The sequence below is a fragment of the Monopterus albus genome, unplaced genomic scaffold (genome assembly GCF_001952655.1).
Source record: "Monopterus albus unplaced genomic scaffold, M_albus_1.0 scaffold96.1, whole genome shotgun sequence".
Taxonomy (NCBI): Eukaryota; Metazoa; Chordata; class Actinopteri; order Synbranchiformes; family Synbranchidae; genus Monopterus; species Monopterus albus.
This window is the reverse complement of record NW_018127976.1, coordinates 3,479,837-3,503,403: the sequence shown is the minus strand read 5'-3', so window position 1 is coordinate 3,503,403 and position 23,567 is coordinate 3,479,837. Positions and strand designations below refer to the sequence as shown.

The 23,567-nt window shown below is 39.5% G+C and overlaps 1 protein-coding gene across 1 annotated transcript; it reads left to right on the top strand.

Moving 5' to 3' along the window:
• The first annotated feature begins 14,180 nt into the window (after positions 1-14,180).
• On the top strand, positions 14,181-21,370 carry klf6a (Kruppel like factor 6a). The gene is made up of 4 exons (XM_020608850.1): positions 14,181-14,635; positions 16,291-16,867; positions 17,651-17,774; positions 20,617-21,370. The coding sequence occupies exons 1-4, from the start codon at positions 14,534-14,536 to the stop codon at positions 20,666-20,668; spliced, it is 855 nt and encodes a 284-aa protein (XP_020464506.1). The 5' UTR covers positions 14,181-14,533; the 3' UTR covers positions 20,669-21,370.
• The last annotated feature ends 2,197 nt before the right edge of the window (positions 21,371-23,567 follow it).

The window sequence follows — 23,567 nt, the reverse complement described above, 5'->3', positions numbered from 1 at the left end:
CCAGTGCTACTCAGCTGGGAGAAGTGTTTGGAGGTTGGCACAACACACTTGATGTAGATGCTTGGGAGAGACATGTAACACCATCCAACTGTCAAAACATCTGGCATGTTGCAACACATCACTTTTGCTCTTTCTTTAGCATAGTATAGCAAGTGTGTTGCACATCATGCTGACTTCATAGCAAGAGCAGCAATGAAAGATGAAATGAACAGCTGCAGATGGAAGTCTAACAAAACAGATCAGAATTGTTGCACATTTTTTACAGTTAGGTTGTAAGCCATGTGTGATGTGACCTCATATAAAGGAAGCACACTGAAGAGTGTCTCATTACAGATGTAGTAATGGTCATAAGGCTTTCTTCATTTGTTGCTCTGTTGATTAAAGCACCTCATCAGACTGATGGTGTTTCCTGGATTTGACCTGTGGAAACATCCAAGTGATGTTTATGTAGAGTTTGATTATAGAATGCTGTTTGAACATTTAAGGGGAAATTCAGCAGATTTTAAAATTCAGTTTAAGGCCTTTACGTTTGGTAGGATTTTCTGAAATTGTATTGTTTGGAAGTGTAACATTGTCCAAAAAGATGGTACTCTCACGAGTGTGGATTAGGGGATTGAAACTCCCAGAACCTATGCCTTTCAGTGTAGTAGGAAACACTTTACATATGTCTAACACCTAAATTCCTGGAAATAAACATACCAGTTGTTTCCACAGCATGCACTTCTCCAGGGGTCCAAGGACCTTTTGAAGAACTTTACCTTCCTGTAAAATTTTCCTGTAGATTAGTGCATTCCTTGATATTGCTGACCATAAAACCTTTCTTTCCAGAGGGGGGAGTGGGTAGGATTATCAGATACAGCCCTCGGTTGGTTCTGATCATATCTCAAAAGCATCTGAGCATCTTGGGCCACTGTTATTCAATGTGTTCATGTATCTGGGTCACAATTGTAAATAACAATAATGTTGCTTATCACAGCTATGCAGATGACTCTCAGATTTACTTATATCCTTTTTACCAAGTGACTATAGTTCCTTAGAGTCACTCTATCGGTGCTTAGAGCCAATAAATACCTGGATGCAATTAATTTTCCTTTATTAAACAAAGACAAGACCACAAGAAGGTCCTGTTTTGACCACAAGAAGTAAAGCATGAAAGTTATTGCTCAGCTTGATACTAGAGCTACAAAGAAAACCCAAGTTATAAATCTTGATTGAAATCTTTGAGCTTCAGATTTGAGCTTCACCAGTCACACCAAGGCCATAATTACATCAACATTTTATGATCTCAAACAAATAGCAAGAGTTCTCAACTCATTCGTGCATTCATCTCCAGCAAGATGAACAGTCTTTGGTCTGGTCTTCCCAAAAAAATTGTTAGACAACTTCAGTTCAGCCCAGAGGTTGAACAAGGACCAGGAGAACTGAGCATATCACTTTGTAAATCTTTACATTGACTACCGGTTGCCTACAGAATACATTTTAAAGTGCTACCGCTAGTTTATAAATCACTCAGTGGCATGGGGCCAGGGTACATTTCTGATCGCCTTGAAGACCACAAACCCAGCAGGGCTCTCACATCTTTTGGAAGCAGTCAGCTGGTAAAACCTCAGAACCCCCAGAACCAGACAGGGTGAAGCTGCTTTTAGCTGCTATGTTGCACATAGATGGACCCAACCCCAGCTACTTTCAATCTAAATTGAAAATTCTGCTGTTTCCTGTATATTTGACTGTTTTGTTTCTTTGCTGCACTTTTGTTTTCTGTGTTGCATTCAGGGCAATTTACAACTTATTATTATGCCGTTTCTGAGCTTCTTTTATATTTGTCTATTAGTTTTAATGTTCATTTTATTATTTTTTTTCATAAGATATTACCTTTTTTGTCTAATTGATTTTAATCTGGTTTTTAATGCTTATTTTTATTAATGTTAGTGTTTTTCTCTACCTGTCTGAAGCACTTTGAATTGACACTGTTTAAAATGTGATGCATAATTAAAGCTACCTGGCCTTGCCTTTGACTTTTAACATCACTTTCACATTGCATGTACAAAGAAGAACAAACTAGATAAATTATGACACAGTTCAGAGTTGTCGTATTGCTGGCAGTACATTAGCTTCTGTTTGAAGTGCACACACGTAACTTAGTTAACCTCTGTACAACTTGAGTTAAATTTGCCTTGTGTTGTTTTAATTTGTATTTGTTTTTAATTATCAATAGCACTGTAGCTTCACTACACCACTCTTAATGGTTTAATATATTAGATGTGCTTTTTATTCTGACACCTATTTTCATAATACAACCCTTTTTAAGCAAAATAACAAAAATAATAAAAGCATTAAGACCACTTGTATTATTGTATTTCATGTAATCTCAGTTTTACTTCAAAAATAAAAAGAATAATCACACACTATAGGTTTATATGATTTATTGGAAAATGCCGATGTTTCGAACTCCTGAAGAAGATCAGGAGGTAGAAATGTCAGCATGTTCTAATAAATCTTATAAGCTTATAGTGTGTGGCCATTCTTTTTACTTTGGATTCAATTTGTCATGAGCAGCATCTGTTTTTAGGTGTGCATTCAAACTACTTTAATGTCAGTTTTACTTTGCCCATTCAAATGCAGAATGAAAAATTAGGCCAGGAGATGTCGCCATTTTTTGACCGCAACAAATGCTTCACAAAAATGAACTATGTTCAACACAACAGCTTATTGATTCAGTGCTTCAGAAAGCCCTGTTTTATCTGTCACTAATTACTAGTGGCATAAATACTGCTGTTGGAGAGTCACCTGGTCTGGCCTGAGCAAAAGATGTGTAATAATTTAAATTTGGATCACTCTCAATGACAAGAAATCACATTATTCAGCAAGAAGACAATGTTTTTGGCCATCCAGCCTTCATCAGTGTCACAATCTCACAGTACAGCTGCTTCTTTAATCATTGCATGCACGTGAATCCTCTTGAGTTAATCAACCTGCACCTGGTTGAGTAAGCATCTGTCATCTTGCTGGATAAAGTGATTTCTTGTCATTGAGTGTGATACTAATATACAGTTCTTGGATAATGCTACCTAGATAATGCACCTATTTTTCCAGAGCGTGGTGGAATCTGTACACAAAAGCACAGCTGTTAAATGCAGAAAATGCCCACTGAGACTGCACCATGTCCTTGCCATGAGGATTGAATTAAGATTTCTAGGTTAGAGTTTGTGTTTATTTCATTAAAATATATTAGTAAATATATTCATTTTTGTTTCCACTTCGGTTATCTTAACTCATGCTGTTCTGTTGTTCCATATGTTTTAGTTATTAGTGTGTCTTTTGTGTTTCAGCAATGATCTGATCAGCTATAGTATTTTATAAGCCCTGTTTTGTGTTCAGTTTGTCTGCTTACTTTATCTTAAGTAAGCCTGGGGTATTTTTTTTAGAATATTTTAATACTTTAAACATATTTAGGTGAATAAAAACCCTCCTTCTAAAAAAAGTAAAAAGCAACAGTTAATACCAACATTTTATAATTCAGCATTGGTTGGACTAATTAGCTTAATCTTCATAGTTCTTCAGGTGTAAATACATGGAAATGCAAACATGCACAAAATACTTCAAATTCTGAATTTAGTTCTTTTGAACAATTGATGGGACAATGTTTATCCATATTTATACTGTAGATTCTTACAAACCACATCAGACAAATATTCAGAGTGTTCTTTTTTCTTATGTCTGGGGGTGGGAGATGCTTACAACCTAGTCCTAATCCTACTCTTGATGAGTTATTTCCAACATTCCTTCATGTCCTCACCAAAATCTGAACTTCATCTTTTTTGAATATTGTTAATATATGACTATACCACTGCACAAACATACAATCAAAGTACAGAGTTATAAATAGCACCAAAGCATCTCTGCGTGTGCCCTTTACCCTTGTGCCCATTCTCCCTGGAGGTTGCATCAAACTGTGTCATCCCCACTTCACAGCAATGACAAGGCACTAGATTATTTAGCATGTCCCAGTGCACCAGCTGGCCCTCAGATACCCTTCACATTTCCCTCCAAAGTGAGCCTTCTGTTTTCTGTCTGTACCCCCACCAAGTGGAAGCAAAAGAGGTGGCAATGGCAGGGAGGAATCCAGGGCACGCGCAGTGAGAGGAGGGGTGGGCTAACAGGCACACACTAAAGGTTACCATCCCCATTTCACATCAAATATCAAGGACACCAGTAATTACCGCATGGAGCTGGGAGGTTCCAACACCAGCGTAGGATATCTCTTCTATCTGACCTTGTGATAGCCTGAACCAAAGCACTGTAGTGGAAGGGGGACTACAGAGAAAGGGGGAAATAACATGACTCATTGTGATGCTCCCAAAGTGCAGTTTACTTTCATTGCATGTCAGGATATGTCCAGTTTTTCTGTCTGACCTAGGTTCTCAAGAAAAGGGATCTCTCCCTTTGCTTCCGTGCAAACAGCTCATTCTCTTCCTCCTCTTGTCTTTTCAAGCATTCAATCACCTCAGTTAGGTTTATGTATAAGTTTAGCTGGAAACACCTATGAAGGAACAACAAGAATTTAGAGAGTAAAGGAAACAGAAACAGAGAGAAGTTCCAGTTCTCACTGACACCCCTCTGAGGCTGCAGAATGAATCGAAGGTGTGAGTCTGTGAATTTATGCTTGTTGGCTTTGTGGGTGGGTACAGGACGGTGGGCTACATATGCTGGCCACGATAACACAGAGTGAACTGGGACAATTTGATCCCTGGTTTGGAAGATCAGGATGATTGTTACTTTTCTGGCTTAGCCAGCTGTAAATGGAAGGAATGTTAACTGCACTGGTCAGCAGGCCAGGCTGGGATCAGTATATTTATTGAGGCTGCTCTGATAGTATGAGATAACAAGATGCCTAGCCATGTAACTCCCCACTGACCCACATATCACACCTATGTACAGAAAGTCCCAAATAACTGTGCTCAAGTCTGCCATGCCTGTTAATTAATTTTCACAATAGGTCATTTGGCCGTGAGCTTATGTCAGGCACGCTTTGACTGCTTCACTGAATTAGCTAAGAATTTGGAGCAATGCACCAAAATTAGAGAAATAACTCCTGTGAAACTACTCATGAAATCATACTAAATAAAGAACCAATCTCTATGAATAAATATTTATTGAATGTGTTTGCAGCTAAAGGAGGTAAGCTCAAAATATGGATCACAGCAATATAGCACATAGCTGTGTCTTATATGAGAGGCATGCTTGTCTTACAATGGATGGGAGTAGTGGGAAGTCTTAAACCAAGAATGATCAATTAGGACCTGGCTCATGTAGCACATGTCATGGCTTGTTCGGGTTGTTGTTGTTGCCATTCCTGTTTATTGAGCCCCAGTCATTAGGGTTTCTTGGGGAAGATGAGGTGCTGTGCCTTCCCCCCTCCTCTTGGTTTTTCCCAAGGGATGGCAGTCATGTCTCCAGTCATTACAGGCTGTATGTTTTGAGGTGAGCAGGGTGCTGTGTGTCTGCACTCAGCTCCTTAGTCATTTGAAAGCAACCCGCTCACCCTCCTGCTAGCCTGCTTGCTCATTCTGGGTCTGTGTTGCATAGGCGAGACACTGGCATGTGTCATTGCTCTCTGGGGCAATGCCCCAGCCCTGTTTGTCTGTTTACTTGTCCCCTTTAGTCTGCCAACTTGTCTGTCTGTTTTCTCTGTCCGTCTTCTCGTGTCACCTTGCTGCTGCAGTACAACAGGCCTCATGCTGTCTGTAATGCTGCATTGATTTCAAATTCTTCAAAATTTGTTCATGGCAAAGTTCACACATTCTTCATTATTAGCAACAACATGTTTTGCTCAGGAACAACTGAGTCCTAACACAGCTTGTTAGAGTAATGATAAAAGTGCCAGGGTGTTGCTTATAAAAATACACTTTAGTTTTTGGGATCTGCATGTTACACTGCACTGGAGGATTTTGGTGTTTTATGTGCTTTATTATAATTACACACATTTACTTAAGTACTTCAATTATGTGCAGTTCTGAGGCATTTGTACTTCACATGGATATTTACATTTTTTTTGCTACTTTATACCTCTACTACTCTATATGTCAGAAAGAAATTTTGTACCTTTTTTACTCTACTGCTTTTATTTGCAAACTATAATCACTATATCAATTTTTAAAACCTACTATGTACATACATCCATTGTTATAAAGTATATCACTAGCCTGGTGGATTAATCTAACAAGACAAATAACTAGTGAGCTTCAGAAGTGGTGACAGGCTGACAGAGCCAAGCCACCCAGGCTAGCTGCCAGTGACTGGGGGCTGCAGCGCCATACTGAGCATTCAGACATGACAGTTTAATAAGCCGTTGACCACCAGTGTCTTTAGTAGTAGTAGCAAAAGACAGTGTAGCAATAGCCTATTATTAGCAGCAGGAGTTTTTGTAGTGACTGTAGCTGAAGTATTAAAAAGTAAAAAACAAAAAGTAATAGTTCTAGTAGCAGATGTAGTGTTATTAATCTTAATAACAGTATTTAGTAGTAAAGTAAACCAATTTAAGTCATTACCTGTTTTGTCTTAATGTTTACAAGTTTAATAAAAACAATTTAGGGGTCAGTCTGCATCAACAGCTATTTGACAAGTAATTCAGTCCCTTAGCATGTACAACTTGTACTTGATATATTTGTTTATGTCAGTCCTATTCCCTGGAGCCTGTGATAATTCACCACTCAGGCTGCTTCCCTGAAAGTGCAGCTCAGAGCAACAAGTTTCATTGGAAAACAGTCATGAGATATGAATGAGTCATTGTCGTCTGGGTAAATCTATCTGGCGGGGGTGGGGGGTGTGGGGTTGTCATCAGATAGAAACTCTAACATTCATGATTATCATCTGATTTCTACAACTACACACGGGTGCATGTTTTATGGCAACCAAGATGATTTATTGAACCAGCCTTACATGCACCAAGTCTAGTACACAGAGCAATGCATCACTCATTTTTTTCTGATTTTAGAGCACTAAATGCAAACTGAAAGCTACACTGTATGGGTCACCTTAGATCAAAGTGTTCACTCAAGTTTTCGCTCACAGAGAATACCCATTATGTAAGCTTGGGAAAATGGATTTAACATTTACATGAAAGGGGTTAACATGGTAACAGTTATGCTAAAGAAAATCCACAATGGAACATAACAAAGGCGATCATATGTTATGAAGGGAAACAAGTGGTTTCAGAATAGGATTTCCTTTTTTATAGGGAAACAAAACACCTCTCCTGGGAGAGAAGGAGGGTAATGGAGGGGAGGAACTTGTGAAAGGAAATGCCAGTGACACACAGATCAAATAAATTACATAATTGTTCAAAGTTCAACAACATACAACAGAAAGTGAGGTCATAGTGTGTAAGATTTGTTACCTTGGCAACAACAGCCCATTAGCCTGCCCACTTTCAGTGTCCTAATGGACAGACAGGAGCTGAGTCAACAAAGCCGGCGTTTGGAGTCAACCTTTAAAAGTCACGACCTTAGCAAAAGGTGCACTAGAGTTAATGTGTTTCCTATACAGCACATCTACCTAAAGTTCACACTCTGCATTAGCTGCTTTTGATCAGCTTTCCTGACACAAACACATTCATGATAAAATAGCATCTCACAAAGTTCATTCTTTACAGTGCCATAAACTTTGCCACTATGAATCTTATCCTACATGCGGACTCATACAAGGAAGCAGATTTTTGTGATGACCAAAGACTTACTCATAGTGCTGCTCACTCACACTAAATGCCACTGACAGGCATTCATTATAAACTTAGCGATGCAGAAAAAAATCACTTTGTTTGCCTCAGAGTGGAATGTGAAAGCATTTCTTCATCCTAATATCTCCTTTGTTTGTTTTCAGTCCTGTCATAAGCTGAAGCAACACGGGAGTCAGATAACTTCATCCAAAACTGATCTGTGACCCAGATTTGCAGCAATAAGTGATAGATCTGAGTTTCAATAAGCAGTGGAGTCACATTGTTTGCAGTTGTGAGGACGAAGACCACCTGTGCAGAGGCCTGCCTCCTAGATCACTGGCTCAGATAGAGACACTGAGAAAGCACTGAAATTTGGTATCAGATAGGAATGAGGCACACAAACGCTTTATATTCTCTATTCTTATCATTTTTTAATCCAACAGATAAGTTCATCTGGAGAACACACATTTAATCCATTCTATAATGTGAAACAAAGAATATCAACTATCCTCAGAAGTACACAAAACAAGGAATTTTCTTGAACATGAAAACATGCCTGCTTAGTTTTTGAGCAAGGAATTAAAATTGGCATTGGGGATAATTTTAAGCAAGAATAAAAGTAGGTTCCAGCATGAAATAATAAATGTTAATGAATGGCTGTGTTCAGTATGGGTTCTCGAATGTATAATTAATGAGTATCTGCATGTGTCCTTGCATGCAATAGTGACTGTATTTCTAAAACAATGACTAGAATGAACAGTGTCAATGCTTTTGAGATGTAACAGATTTTTTTGCCTTTGTACAGTTTAACAAAATCACCTGCTGGGCCACCATGTGCCACCAGCACAGCTTCAATGTGCTTCAGTGAGTCTCTGAACTCTACTGGAGGGATGAACACCATTTTTCCAAAAGACATTCCCTCATGTGGTGTTTTGATGATGGTGGTGGAGACGCTGTCTAACACATCAGTCCAAAATCTCCCATAGGTGTTCAATTGGGCTGAGAGCTGGTGACTGTGAAGGCCACAGCATGGATTCACATCATTTTCATCCTCATCAAACCATTTATTGTAACTAAATGTAAAACCCATGAAAATTTAACATGTTGGCTTTAAGACCATGAGAGCAATGCATTGTTATAAAATCAATTTTAACAATAATGGTGTGCAAATTGCCTGTTGAGCCAACTTCTGCATATTTAAGTTACGTCTTGATTATTAAGGAATTATTACGTACTGACCTCTATTCTCTAAGGTGGTTAAAAAAACTGTGTTTGACTGCAGCAGTGATCAGGAAGAACCATCCATCATATCAGAGGTGGACATAATTGATTTCCATCCAAATATATCAGCAAGCTGATATATTGGTCTGTTCTGAATGCGGGCACACAAACCAATTGACAAACCTCCATCACTAAACATCCTGACTGATTGCTGTGTCCCATGCACATTCGCTGAGCTAAAACACACACACACACACACACACTCACGGGGCTCACTCTTCATCCTCAAGGTCAAGAGCTGCTGGTAGGTGGAGGCTCCTCATTGACAGCCTGATGGAGCTGACACCACGCGACCCATTGTACACACATTGATCTGTCCCCAGACGCGGCCTGACAGTACCACATAAGGCCAACGCCACACTAAACCGTCAATGCATTTCAATGAGAGGATCTCACCATTTATTGTTGTGTGTGTGTGGGAAAAGAAATGTAGTGTGTGATTTTAACAAAGCCCAACACATTTGCAGGCTGCCTCAGCTCTGTGGAGTATGTAATCCAAAACCAGGCCAATGATTATGTCCCCTCCCCACAAGTGCTGACTCAATTCTGATTTATGATTTGAATGCATATTGATTTTCCAGGATCTCTTTCCCCCACCCCTCTCTTCCTTTTCATTCCTCCTTTCAACAAAAGAGGGAATGATCTATGTGCATTGATTTCCAATCAGTTATTTTTATTCTTATTTTATTTAAGCCTGGACAAATTTTCAGTGGCTCCCGCAGAAAGCAACACGTCTCTATCAGAAGCACTGTACCTCATCGCTAACTGGCCTCGTGATGGCAAGTAGGAAATTATGAGCTGACTTTTATTTCTGAGTCTGTCACACCTGTTAAAACATTGTTGAGCCATATTTTTAACTGTGCTTTATTTCTGTGACACTCACAATGAAATAAAATTAATTAGCAGGTTAATTTCGCACTAATGTACCTAATTGCTTTCAGCACACATGACCAAAGATTTGATTTAGACAAGAGTAAAGTCTTTACTCTTCCTTTTTTTTTGGTGGTGGTAGTGGTGGTGGTGGTGGTGGTGATGGGGCTTCTGAGAAAAATACAGTGTCAGATTAAGTAAGAGAGCTAGTGACTGTTATTTCCAGGTGCCAGATATACATTTAATCAACATGTACTGCAGGTAGATAATTACCTAATTGGACTTGGTATTGGCAGATGTCCAAAATTTATTGTGCTTGGATTGATGCCAGTACATGAACATAGACTACTGTCATGGAAATATTTATAAAATATTGATAACACCAATGCAGATAACACTAATTATTGCCCCAGTATGCTTAATTACCCTTTACCTTTTAAATGACCTGGACCTATGTTCCCTTAAAGGTAAGACCATTAGCTCTGTAAAATAGGCAGTAGCCTATCCATGTGGATCTAAATGAAAACAATGAAACGTGAAGTGAGATATTTACTAAACATGTCTGAAATTACTATAAGAGGCACAAAATATTGCAGCACTGCAATTTTTCAATTTAGCTGCATATTTACCAACACTGATGTAGCCTAAATGAGCACAGCCGCAGCTTTATTGATGTGAATACATCACTTAGGATCTGGTGCCTGTACGCTGTTGCGCAAATGTGTAGACAAAATTAATTAATAAATTAATTTGTAATGTGTAAGTGCAATTTTTACAGTGACTTAACTTTAATATGGTTGAAGCAAAAACAATATTTTGTTACTGTGTTTTGCCAGTCATTTTTCATTTTGGTCTGTAACTGAAGGACAATGTGACCTAAAAGCCTGTACCAGTCCCTCACATTCTCCTCTGGTGAGTGATGTAATTTACAAACATACTCTCCCTCCTCAAATTTATCCTGAAGTCAGACAAGGTCTCTGATGAGTAACAGTTGCCATGCTGAGAACAGTACCTCAAACTTTACACCTGCTTACTCCTGATGTTAAATTTCAGCTGCAGCAACCCCTGTCACAGCCATGGTAAATCAGGCGCTGAGGGTATTATTATTATTATTGCTATTTTAATAAAATTCCATTCTCTCCTTCCATTATTTTGCACCCCTGAATGGGAACACCTTAAAAATCACCTTTCATGAGATCAAACATGCAAATTTCAATGGTGCCGCTTTTCTTTTTTTTCTGGTGCAAAACCCCATCATGTCTTCTTAACAAATACGGACATGCAATTTCACTACATAGTATGAAAAAATGAGCTGCAAACCCTTAGTAAATATGGCCCCTAAGTAGGCTATTTGTCTGTCTCCCTTTCTCTGACATGGACCATGTGCCTCACACAATGTGGGCTCGGGAACATAGAATTTGCACCTACAAATACTTGTGTTTTGTCTGCAACACACTGATAATGTGGATGGTTCAAAGTGGCACAGTTTAGTATTGACCGCAAACCATGTTTACAAAATACAAGTGACAGTTTGAAATGCAAATCATCTTTCCAATAACAAACATGAGATGCAACAATCAGCAGCAGAAATACATTACATTTAACATAAGAGATACTGCGATTTACACAGACTGTGTTTTACCTGTGTAGCCTACCTGTGGGTGACCAGCTGTAGGCCTACATGACACAAGCAGGGTACAGGATGGCCACAAACACTGGTGCATGCTGAGCAGTCACAACCCCCATGCACAGCTGATGTGTTCATTGTTGCTGATTGACATGCAAACCAGCACGAGTTCAGTGAACATTCAGTATGTTTTGGAATTGGTTTAACATTTATGAGGGGATGAACTTTTTAGCTGCTCTTACAAAGGTTCAAATTGTATAGTGACCTGGTGTAGTGGTATTACTGATATCTAACACCAAGAAGGTTACAGGTTCATATTCTCAGTTGATGTTTGCATCCCATATTTATTATTATTATTTTAACTCTTAAAATTATTACATATTTAAGTATATCCCTGTCAATGTAAAAGAACTCCAAATATCTGGCGGTAACCTTATTTGATTAAAAACTGTCTGAAATGAAGTTAATAAGGGGATGTACTTTTTTTGCTGGACAGATTTCAAACTGGTACAATGGTTAGGACATTTGCCTCAAAGCAACAAAGTTCTGGGTTCAACTCATGTTTTGTATCTTTCTCTACCGAATATTTCAAATTTTCATTGTAGCCATAATTAGTTATAGTCACTTACAAACATGATCGTCACATTGCAAGGTAGTGCAGTGGTTAGCACTCTCACTTTCCAGTGAGAAGGCTCTGTGTTATAGTTACTACACTTAATTATAGCTAGTTATGAAAACAACTACTCTCTGGTAATGCCTGTGCACATACAGAAAACTACGGGTCTACCATGGACCCAGAAACACACCTTAGAACGACTCATTGATAGAGTTGACAATGATGCATTAAAATGGGTCATCTTGTAATTGCACTTTCTTGTGGCTGCTGGCTGGGCTGAGATCACATAACCATGATAAAGTGGCAGATCTGGCCTTCCAAGATACTAAAAGCTGCCATACAGGACTCTACTGTCCATTCTCTAAATGCTTCATCTAAAAGACCAAATGAAGGAAGTGATACCCACTGCCCACTAATGCTCTGGCCAGACTGGACACTATACTCTGTTATTCATCAAACACTGTACAGTAACACTTAGCAGCTGCAGAAATGCATAAATATTGAGTGGGCATATTATTGTGCAATGCTAAGCCCTGCTTTTTGTTACATTTCACGTGGTAACAAGTTTTAGCAGGTCCTCTAAATGGACATGGACTCAATAAGTTCTACTCTTCAAAGCAAACTGTCGAGTGAGCCCTGGAGGCACATAATGAATAGCCCCATTAGTAAGATAAAGTCAAACTGGAATCCTTTGCTGTGCTAAGGAAGCTCTAGGCATCCCATCACCATATGACTAAATCAGATGCTATGGATGACAAATATATATGGCCTCACCACTCAGAGCAGCACAAAAGACATTCAGTTTTCTGAGTCAGCAACAAAAAAAATACTGCCACTAAAGACAATGTGACTCCTGTGTAGAAATGTTGTTTATCTCATCAGGCCATAGCGTGGCAAGTTTTAGTGCTACTTAGCACTGTGAACTTAAGTAACAGTAGCAGAAAGAGATGCTTCTGTGGCACATGAGAACATTTCCAAAGAGGAAATGATAAAAAAAACAAGTCAGTATGACATAATGTCAGTGTCAATTATGTGATGGAATGCTGCTGAAGTAAAGAGTCACCCATGAGAGAATACATTAGGGCATCACCAGACAATAGGGACAGTGTCAAAGTTTTTCTTTTTTAATGCTTATTAATGATTTAGAATCTAGGAATCTAAGCTTTGCTTTTAACTTCTATTTCATCCTTGAGATACATTTGGCAAAGGCTCTGAACACAAACATTTTACCAAATGTACATATAGTGACAAATTTTAATTTCCTAATGCAAAAGGCATGATGGGGGAAAATTTTTTGTTTAGTTTTTTGTTTCTCAAATATTTCATTTTAATTTTTTTTAGCATCACTTTAAGCCTCTAAAAATGCAGACCAAATCCTACAATTTTAGTATGAACTGCACTTCACTAAAATATGACATCTGATTAGTAATTCCAGTGTAAAATATTCTTTGGAATGATTCTGTGTTATGTATTACATGTTTAGTGTTTCAAAACAACCAAATGGTGGTAAAACAAATTTACTCTGGGGAACTTCTTAGGGATATGCATTCCTCTGCATGCTCTTTAAGTGCAAATTATGTGGGGGAAATTTTTATTTTAAACTAATAACAGAATGTTCTTGTCATTGATAAAGCGGTAGTCTACAGTATATTAAATATGTGTGCAATTGGCACAGTACCATCCTGCAGTTTATTAATAATAATGTCGCAAGACGTGGATTCAATAGGTGCAACTTTTAGCGACTGATATAACTGCACTTAACTACAGTTACAGATTCCGGTGATCCGACTCACTGCATGTTGCAAGTGCTACTTGTGACAAGGTTGCGTTCATAAACGGAAATAAGTTCCACAAAAAAGCAGCAAAACTGTTTCGACTCAAATGCGCGGTGCGGTGCGAAACATAGAACCGACAGAAAAGACTACAGAAAATAGAGCGCTGCAGCCTCTTATATACATGCCTATAAATAACCAGCCAATCAGCGGCGACCTCCTGGGACTTCCACGCACCAATTAAAACGGAGAACGAACCAAATGAAGTCAGACGTTTTCTGCGATTGGTCAGCTGTAATATTATTTCCACGAGTTTACGCTACTCGCTTCTGATTGGCTGATGCTCTGCAGACGAACCCCGCCGTGAGAAAGGGGGGTGGCGACCAGGTTTGAATAGGGATGCTTGCAGCGCTGTTTCCCGAGCCAGTCAGTGCAGTGTAGTGTTTGCAAACAGTGTCAGAACAAGCTAGAGACGAATCAAGGGGGAATCAGACGGAGGGGACGCTCACCTCCTGCTATCGCTGCTGAAAACAGACGCTTTTTGTTTGCATCGCAGGGATCGCTCTTTTTTCTTTAACCTGGTATTTTTTTTCACTTGAAAAGATATATAAGTGCCGCTAACCAGGCTTTAAAAAAAAAAAAGCTCGGGGAAAATGGATGTTCTACCCATGTGCAGCATCTTTCAAGAACTTCAGATAGTTCACGACACGGGCTATTTCTCAGCCTTACCGTCACTGGAGGAGTATTGGCAGCAGGTGAATATCTTTATTTACTTTGGGCTGTTGTTTTAACTCGTAGTGTGACAAAGCGGAACTGTGCAGCTTTTAGTCTTTTGGTGTAACGTTACAGATTACGACGCCTTGTTCAGCTTCAGAAGTTTGAAATCTCATCGTAACGGTTGTAAACACAGGTGCCCGCTACTTAGAGGGGTCCGTCCATTGACGTGCTAGTTCATAATCACTGAGGGAGTTTTTGACAGGCTGAAGTGGATCAGTGGATCAGTCTGACAGCTAGGTTCAGATTCAGCTAGATCTTCTACGCCAAGGAGCTCAGGAGAAGCGTGCTGGTGCTTTAACATGACTTCTTTAAACTGATCATGAGTATGGTTAAAATGAGCTGTTAGAGGAAGCAGAATTTCAAATCAGCAAATCGCATGTGTGTTGACTCATGATAATCTCTGTACTGTAGCTATTAACTAGTGAATATGGTGTTTATATAATATAATTGTGTGCTTTGGCGCATTATGAACATTTAACGTGTTCTAGTGTTTCAGCTTGTTATTTTCTTACCCCATATTAAGGAATTTAACAGTGGCCCACTCTCAGCCTTTTTCTTTTTCTGCTTCGTTTATATTCACTAGAAAAATCCATTTACTTCACTGAGTGATTTCATTGCGCTCCTCAACATGACACTGTCAAATGTCAGTCCTATCCTTCTTGCATGGGTAGACAGCAGCACAATCAGGAAATATCATGCTGCAATAAGCCTAGAGGAAATATTTATTCTACCTCTGCCTTGTCAAAGCTGCTGTCTCCAAGCGTCTTCTAATGAACAGCTTTTGGTTTTCAACTTTAATGGCCTCTGAAGTATATTGGAGCTGTTGTATCTTTTACAACCATGGCTTGAGTGGCTGACATTGAGGAAGGATGTGATTGCATGTCAGAAGTACACATGAGGAAGAGCAGCTGAATGGCTCAGCTTGGAGGGGGAAGTTGAGCGGTTTCCTTTAAAGGACTCTAAATTTACTCAGTGAGTCATATGAGTGCAGGCTGTGTGTTCAGGCTCAGCTCAGCTCTCCTGTGCTCAGGTGTTCACGTGAAGGTGAGGTCACTGGTAGGCTACATGATGCTTTGAGATCATGATGTGAGGGAGGATGAGTTGCCAAGTAAACCCATAATTATTGTATTCAGAATCAAGAATGCAAATGCAGTTGGTTGGATATATTTATTATCAGCAAATCTCCAGATGATTTTAAATATGTAAACATCAGACAGTAGTGAAAAGCATCCAAACCAACTTCTCAAAGCCCAAAGGGATGTTTAGTTTTCTCTAATCAAGTGTCCAAGATAAATAAATATATAAAACCTAAAAATAACCATCATAAGATAGAAGCAAACAGCAAAGTCCTCATACCTGTGGGACCAGAACGTTATTGGCATTTGTGCTAGAAAAACAACTAGATTATTAACTTTCTTTGACTGACTAATCATTGCAGGTCTAATATATGATACAATAAAGATGAGTCCAGGAACAGCTGAAGTGTGCTACAGTAAACATTTAACAAATAATGCATTTTGGGGAATGTGCACATACATCAGTTAAAAGCATTTTTCTGGTGTGAATGAACATCCTCACTTCAGAGGTGCTGTGGTAATTTACTTATTATCAACGTATGCTTTCATTCAACCAGACATGCTTGGAGCTGGAGCGCTACCTGCAGAGCGAGCCTTATGTTGCTACATCTGACCTCAAGTTCGATGGTCAGGAGGACCTCTGGAGCAAGCTGATCTTGGCCTGTGGGGATAAGGCCAAGGCTGACCCAAAGCTGCCCCTAGCCCACAAGGAGGACAATCAGGATAGCCAAATCTTGGACACCATCAGTGTGAATTCAGATGCCAGCAGCGAGGCTTCAGACAGTTCTGAGGAGCTTTCGCCCATACACAGCTTTACCTCCAATCCTCTGGGCTCTGTCTTGGCTGACTCTGGACCTTTTAGTCCCTCCGCCATTAGCACCCCCCCATCCTCTCCAGAGGCTAACTCAGAGCCTGGCGGCGTTACAGATGGCTGGGTCGCCACGCATGCCGAGATGCATTCGCCAGTCAAAATCAGGAGCGGCGGGGTGGTGAAGAGTTCAGAAAAGATGGGACTCATCTGTGGGGATGCGTCTCCAGACAGCAGGAGGCGAGTACACAGGTGTCAATTCAATGGGTGTCGCAAAGTTTACACAAAGAGCTCCCACCTTAAAGCACACCAGCGTACTCATACAGGTGAGTTCAGAGTCAGAACACATTCAGAATAGAACGTCACAACCAGAGTTGGCTGAGTTCCTATAAACACAAAACTGATGAGAGAGATTAATGGTCTTCTATGCAAAAGCAGTATTCACAGTTTAAAAAAATCTCTGTTTTTATTTCTTTAAGGACAGATGTGCTGTCAATTCTGTGCTCAGTCTTCCACCCTAATACCATTTCCGTCCATTGCGTAATATAATTAAAAGCCCACAATGCATGATACTTTCAGCTGGGGTGTTGTATTAGCTCCACATGGCTGGATACCAAAACTGTGACCTAATCTATCTGGAATGTGACCAAACTAGTGAGTGAAGGGGGTTGCACTTGGGAGATAAAAGGACTTCAATACAGATTGAGTTTCACCATGGGAAAGGAGTGAATGGGTGGGGAGCCATGGGTCACTGGGTTTGAAGGCGTTTCTCATTTTTGATTAGCACCGTGAAATTGTACTTGTGGGCTTTTTTTTTAAATATTTATATATGTTGTATATGACACAGAATTTCACTGAAGTGCTTTTAGCATTCCTAGCATGTTTTAAGTTGCATAAAAACAGAGCTGCAGGTTCAGTGGAAAACTGGGTCTTGAGAGGCCTGTTACACATGCTTGGAATATCTATGTCATCTGTCCTGGCCCCCAGGGTGATTTGAATGTATTTAAATAATAACAGCGCAGAGCCAACCAATCCTTGCTCGAGTAGCAAACGCTTTGCATTCCTTTTGTGCTTGTGCCCAAATTTGAACTCTGTTAATCATTCTGCAGGTGAGAAACCATACAGGTGTTCATGGGAGGGCTGTGAGTGGCGTTTTGCAAGAAGTGACGAGTTGACAAGGCACTTCAGGAAGCACACCGGGGCAAAGCCATTTAAATGCAGTCACTGTGACAGGTAAGAGAAGCTGTTTATCTGCAAATAACAGTTTTTTAATAAATATGTCTCTTTCGCACAGAGCTGAAGCATGAAATTCATGTTGGCATCATCTACTTTTCTTGTAGCATTTTTAAATAGTGAAAGCTCAGATGTTTATATTCACGTAGCTTAAAATTAAGACCTAGACTGATTAATCAATGCTGTATTTTTGGCCAGTCTTCAAACTGTCATCATTCTGTAGTTCAACTCTAAACTGTGCCTCCCAGTACATCTCTTGTGCACAAAATATTGTATGTGTAAAGAAAACCAAAACAAAGATTGGCCAATAATGTCATTGTCAGATTTTTAAGCCTTCAAATATCAGTGTTGATATTTTCCAAAAATTCAGTAATGGTCAGGCTACATTTACAAGTCAGTATTTCAGCTGTTAAATTTACCACTTAGTATCTTGAAGAAGTTTAAAAAAATGTAAGTATTTGGAAAAAAGTTATATTCTGTAATATATTGTTATTGGTAGAGATGCACCGATCGATTGGCAGAGATCGGGAATGGCCGGTTTTCAGCGTGAGCGGCCAATCACTCTGAGATATCGCATTCTGTCCCATTCAGATTTAGAGGCGCGACAGTTCATGTCACACACGCAGTGGCACAGACCAATAGTGTAGTGTGCGCAACACGTAGCATCTCATGTGCACCTCAAGTGAGACTCATGCTCATGTCCGTACTGGGTGTGTTCACTCGTGCGGTGGAAGCACTTGGTGAACAAAAAAGTGTACAGAGGCGGCTACAGAAACACCTTGGAGAATAGAAAACTACATCCAGCACTGACAAATAGTACCCAGTGAGGGAATTACTGGCCACACATGAAATGCATGTATATGTACAGTGTGTACAACCCCTGGTGAAACACAGCAAATACAAACTACAGTACACACACTTCAATAAGAACTGTGTGCTCAGTAGAACCAGACATTCTGTGTCTATTACTTGTTGCATGTGTTTATATTTGGAGAAATAAAAATACTGCACTTCATTTTTAGTTGCAGATTTGTAAGGAAACAAAAGAGTGAGGGAAAGACAGAAAATGTTAAACTTTATTAAAGTGTTTTGCTTTTCATTAAAGAAAAGTTACAGATACATCTATGTATCCTGTCAGTTACAGTTCTTAGAAAGAAAAAGTCAGAATCTGCAAGTCAAAGTCTGAAATCCAAATCAGCCAAGAAAATTACAGTCTGTGAATCTCTAGTTGCTTAATGTTATAAACGCCTGAATACTGACATCAGTAGCGGGTTCAAAAATATCTTTATTATTCTGTAAGATTATTATTATTCAGTTCAAGTAAATCAGTATATGATCTCACACATGCTTTGTCATTTGTGTACCTGAGGTTTGTGTGAAAGACTGAAGTTAATGCTCAGCTCTCTCACTCCTCTCACCTGTTTTGTGCTCTTGTCCCTGAAAATGTAAGAAGAGGAGCTACTTAACACACAACACGAGAATCTTTGCATAATTTGTGCTTCACGTGTCAGAGATGTCACATAAAAAGACTTCTGACTTGTACCTAATTGACTTGCATTTGTGAACATTAAGTCTTTCAACAGTTCTGTGGGAGGAAAGTTACGGTTTTATGACCCTTTGTAATCCTTTAACACACCCAGACAGTGTTGCAGATGGCCTGTAAGTTAACCTGGAGTTAGTGTAATATTACATTCATGTCACTGCTGCTGCTGTAATGTCATGTGCACTGTCTAACAATGTAAACCTATTCTTGAATGCATTTCTGGCCCATGCTTCTTTGCTAAACTGAAAACCACTTAGCCTGTGTGATAATAGATGCGGTGCTGATAATGTTGCCAGTTATACACTTGTCAGTGTATTAGATACACCAAGCTAAAACTAATGCAGGATAATACAAGGTCATCAGTTAGTGTTCAGACTGTTTTAGAGAGGTGTTGATTCATCAGTGTGATCATTTTGGAGGATTATGCTGTACTGTGTTGCACAGGGTGGTGCTTCTGCTATTTACCCTAGCCCTTAGATATAAATGGGGTGGACAAAGTAAATTATAGAAATGCCTTGTAACAATGCAATTCAGCAGCAGCACAAACTCCAGCCTGCAAAGTGATCAGAAAATTAGATCAACATCTCTCTGAGAGAGTTTGAACACAAACTGATAATTAACACCTTCAAGAAGGAGGATTTATTACAGGTGTGTTGTATTTGAATGTAGTAGTTTTAGCTTGGTGTACCTAATAAACTAAGTGCGGGGTGATGAAGCCAAGTGACATATCTGAATGTGTTGCATTCCACCTCCAGTTTGCCTTAGAAGTAATACGCTCTGTATTTACTGTAGATTCAGTTTCCATATTTATCTGCAGGTTCACAGAATTCAACAATGAGAAAGTTAGATGGGTCTGTGTCAGCTCAGAGGGACAAAGTATTAATTATTTAGTTAAATTCAAAATGAGAAAATACTCTTGGAAAAGATATAATGCCAGTGCATTTTCTTAGTATTTACAGCAGTGGCAAGTACTGACCCACCAAAATCTCTTTATGTACTGGCCCTACCTGTCACATTACCTAGTCACACCTGCTACTCCTTGCTCCTTCATTTCTCTGTAACATTTTTACATGTGCTAGGAGAGAGGCTTCCAGCAGAATGTGAGGGTGTTGATGCCTTCTAAGACACGTTTATTTTGAAGTTGCAACCATTGAAAAAAACTCGTAACGCTTTAAAATTTGGTTGCAAAATGCACCCGATCATTCGCTGTCTGGAGCCCAGTTCTTTCGTCCATGAACTAAAACAGCTCATTCATCACTTTGTTGTTGCATTGACATCTTTTCTCCCCTCCTTCCCCAGATGTTTCTCTAGGTCCGACCATCTGGCTCTTCACATGAAGAGGCACATCTAGAGCAGGGCAAGAACCAACCAAGCAAGAAAAAAGCAAACGCTGTCTCCCTGACCAGTCTCTTGGTCAAACTGTCCCAGGGCAGAGTGGCGGGAGTGTGTTCCAGCCAAAGCATGCCGTTTTGCACCATACTGAATTCCAGTGCCTCCGGGACCTCTCTTTGAAGAAGGACGCTCTGAAGGTTGTCTGTTGCAACAAGGACAAAATCGTGAATGGGGGCGTTTTTTTTTTTGTTTTTGTTTTTTTGTCTGAAAAGAACTTACACAAAAAATGTAAAAGATACACAAACATAAAAGAATGAATGGTTTGTATGTATGATGCATGATGTTTTGGGGACACCTCCCTGACAGCAGATACACTGGTACTTCTGAGGTAAGCATGTGTGCACTGTGAATGTCTGAGACTGGCTCACTGGTTCCCCAGAAAGAGAGAAGAAGAAAGGACTTTTGGGAGAAGAAACAGATTGATGGATGGTGCGAGGTTGGTGCCAGTGTTGCTGAGGCCTGACTGGGTTTCTGGGGTAAACATTCCACTTGTGTATCCCTGGCGGCAGTGAGACGATGAGGCAGGGAGGAAGTTCCTGCCTGTCTGTCTGGCACCCAGACTGGGGAAGGGGGGATTCTCCCACGCTTGTGAGGCCTTGGGTTTGAACAGCGAGAAAGAGTTGATGTGTCACTCTCTCGCCTGTGACCCAGGGACCAAACCCAACCCTGTCTACAGCATAACAAAGGTTTTTTTTTTTTTTTTTTTTTTTTTTTTTGTGTTATTGGTGCAGCTACTAAATGTGCAATGTGTTATGTAGCCTGGTGAATTATTTTTTTACAAGCTACAAAGCTCATTTGTAGTCAAATTGTATAAGCTGTGTGCTTAGAAGTATTACACAACTATACTATAACTTCAGTATCATAGACAGGTGTTGCATGGTTCTAGGGTTTGTTCACTTCCTGTTTCCACTGTATACAGGACTGCAAATAGTTTCAATAAAAGTGCAGCTAAAATGCGATCAGTTAAATGTTACAATATTGTACATAAAGTCTTGATAATTTTCTTTTAGTTTTACAACTTCATCCATTTCCTTCATAATGGTTTTTCATCTGTTTGGAGAGTTCTCCACTGCTTGCCAGTTTTTAAAGTCTTTTTTTGCATCCATCCTATGCCTTGAAGACTGATTTTCATTTTTGTACGTTATTTCCAATCTAATAATGCACTGTTGACCTTAATGGTGCCTTATGCAAGTGACTCAGTCCTGTGGTAGCGGTGGTTTTGCTCCCCTTGTGAAGTCACATTTGTTGTATGGGTGATTTGACAAGCTTGATAAAGGCTCACTTACAAAGTAACTTGCACATCTTTGTGTTTAATGAAAGTTGCCTGGATCTGTTCTGATGGCTAATTATGAATTTGTTTTGTTATTGTATATCACCTTCAACTGAGTCTTAACATATCAATAAGACAAATGCTGTATGTTTAGAACACTTAAATGAATTAAAAATGCTAGCTATATGTTGAGTCTATCACAGCTCTAAGATACCTAAAGAAAAATACATCACAATCACCGCTGCCATCCATTGCCCCATCCCTCTGTTCTCTCAAGTGTGACAGAAAAAAGCTAAAGATTTATTGTAATTAACCGGCTGCAGTCGGACAGGCCTTGCCTTGTGTTGCCTCTCAGTAATGAATTGCTAAAGGCTTATTTGGCATGGAATCTGTCACAGACTGCTGACTGTGTAGGTTGGATATTGACGCGTCTGGGGAGTATTGTTTTAGCTGAACTGCAACAGTGTTATGAAAACCACGGGAGCTCCTGGGAGGAGATAAAGATCAAGCAGCAAGCAAGCAAGGTACACAGAAATTTGGCCCATGACAGTATCTCCTCTCAAACATTTGTTACTGGGTATAGATGGTGACGGATACTGGACAAAAGGTGGCAACTGAAATGTAGCGACTATACTTAGTATTGCTTCAGGATGAAGTGGTCAGCACCACCCACCCTAGATCATGCAACCTTTTTGCGGGATGGTGCATAGCATGCTACAACATGTGGATTTCAAATCAGGAAGATACAGGATGAGTACAAACTGCTTGCTGTGATAGCTCTGGATGAGCTGGCAATGCCTTTTATGGGCAAAGAGAAGCGACATCCGTACAGTTCAAGTTGTAACTGAGCCTAGATTTAGACATGTTTGCTCACATCTTTCTGCTTTTCATCATTAGTTTTATCCTGCTATCCCAACATTTCTATCACACACAGCTCTTTCTTCTCAGCTAAATCTTTATATAAAAAGCTGAAAAAAATTTTGTAAAATTGTTATGTATGCTTTATGAAATTTTTATTTGAAATTGTTTTGCAAAATTGTTATATTTCTGAATGAATGTATTTTTTATTGGAAAAATAAGAAATTCTTATTTGACTTTGACTTGCTTCCTTTGTCTCATTTGTTAATTCTCCTCAGTTATGCTTCATTAGTTTGAAAGCTTTTTGCATGAGGGAGGTTTGAAGCTTGGTGAGAATGAATGTCTACATTCATCTGAATCCTGCTGTCCAGTAATATGGACAACATTGGATTGGGGCCAGGGTGTGACCACCAGTTTGTTACTTAAAAGATGAATTAGAACCACGTCTTACAAACACCTCATGGAGTGGAGAGTTAAACAGCCTGACTTTCTGCTCTTCACCTCTTCCTAACTTGTAAATGCCAACATGAAGATATTTCTCAAATGAGAACATTTTGATCAACTAGGTGCTAAACACAGAAACCTAATATGCACCTTGCTCTCGGTGGCATATATTCAGATTTTTCTTTTCTTTACCCCAAATAGCCTTTGGAAAGGCTTCTGTAAAATCTCTGCAGCGGGTTCAGTTAAAAAAAAACGACTGCTCATTCCTTAAAGCTAGCTCACTTCA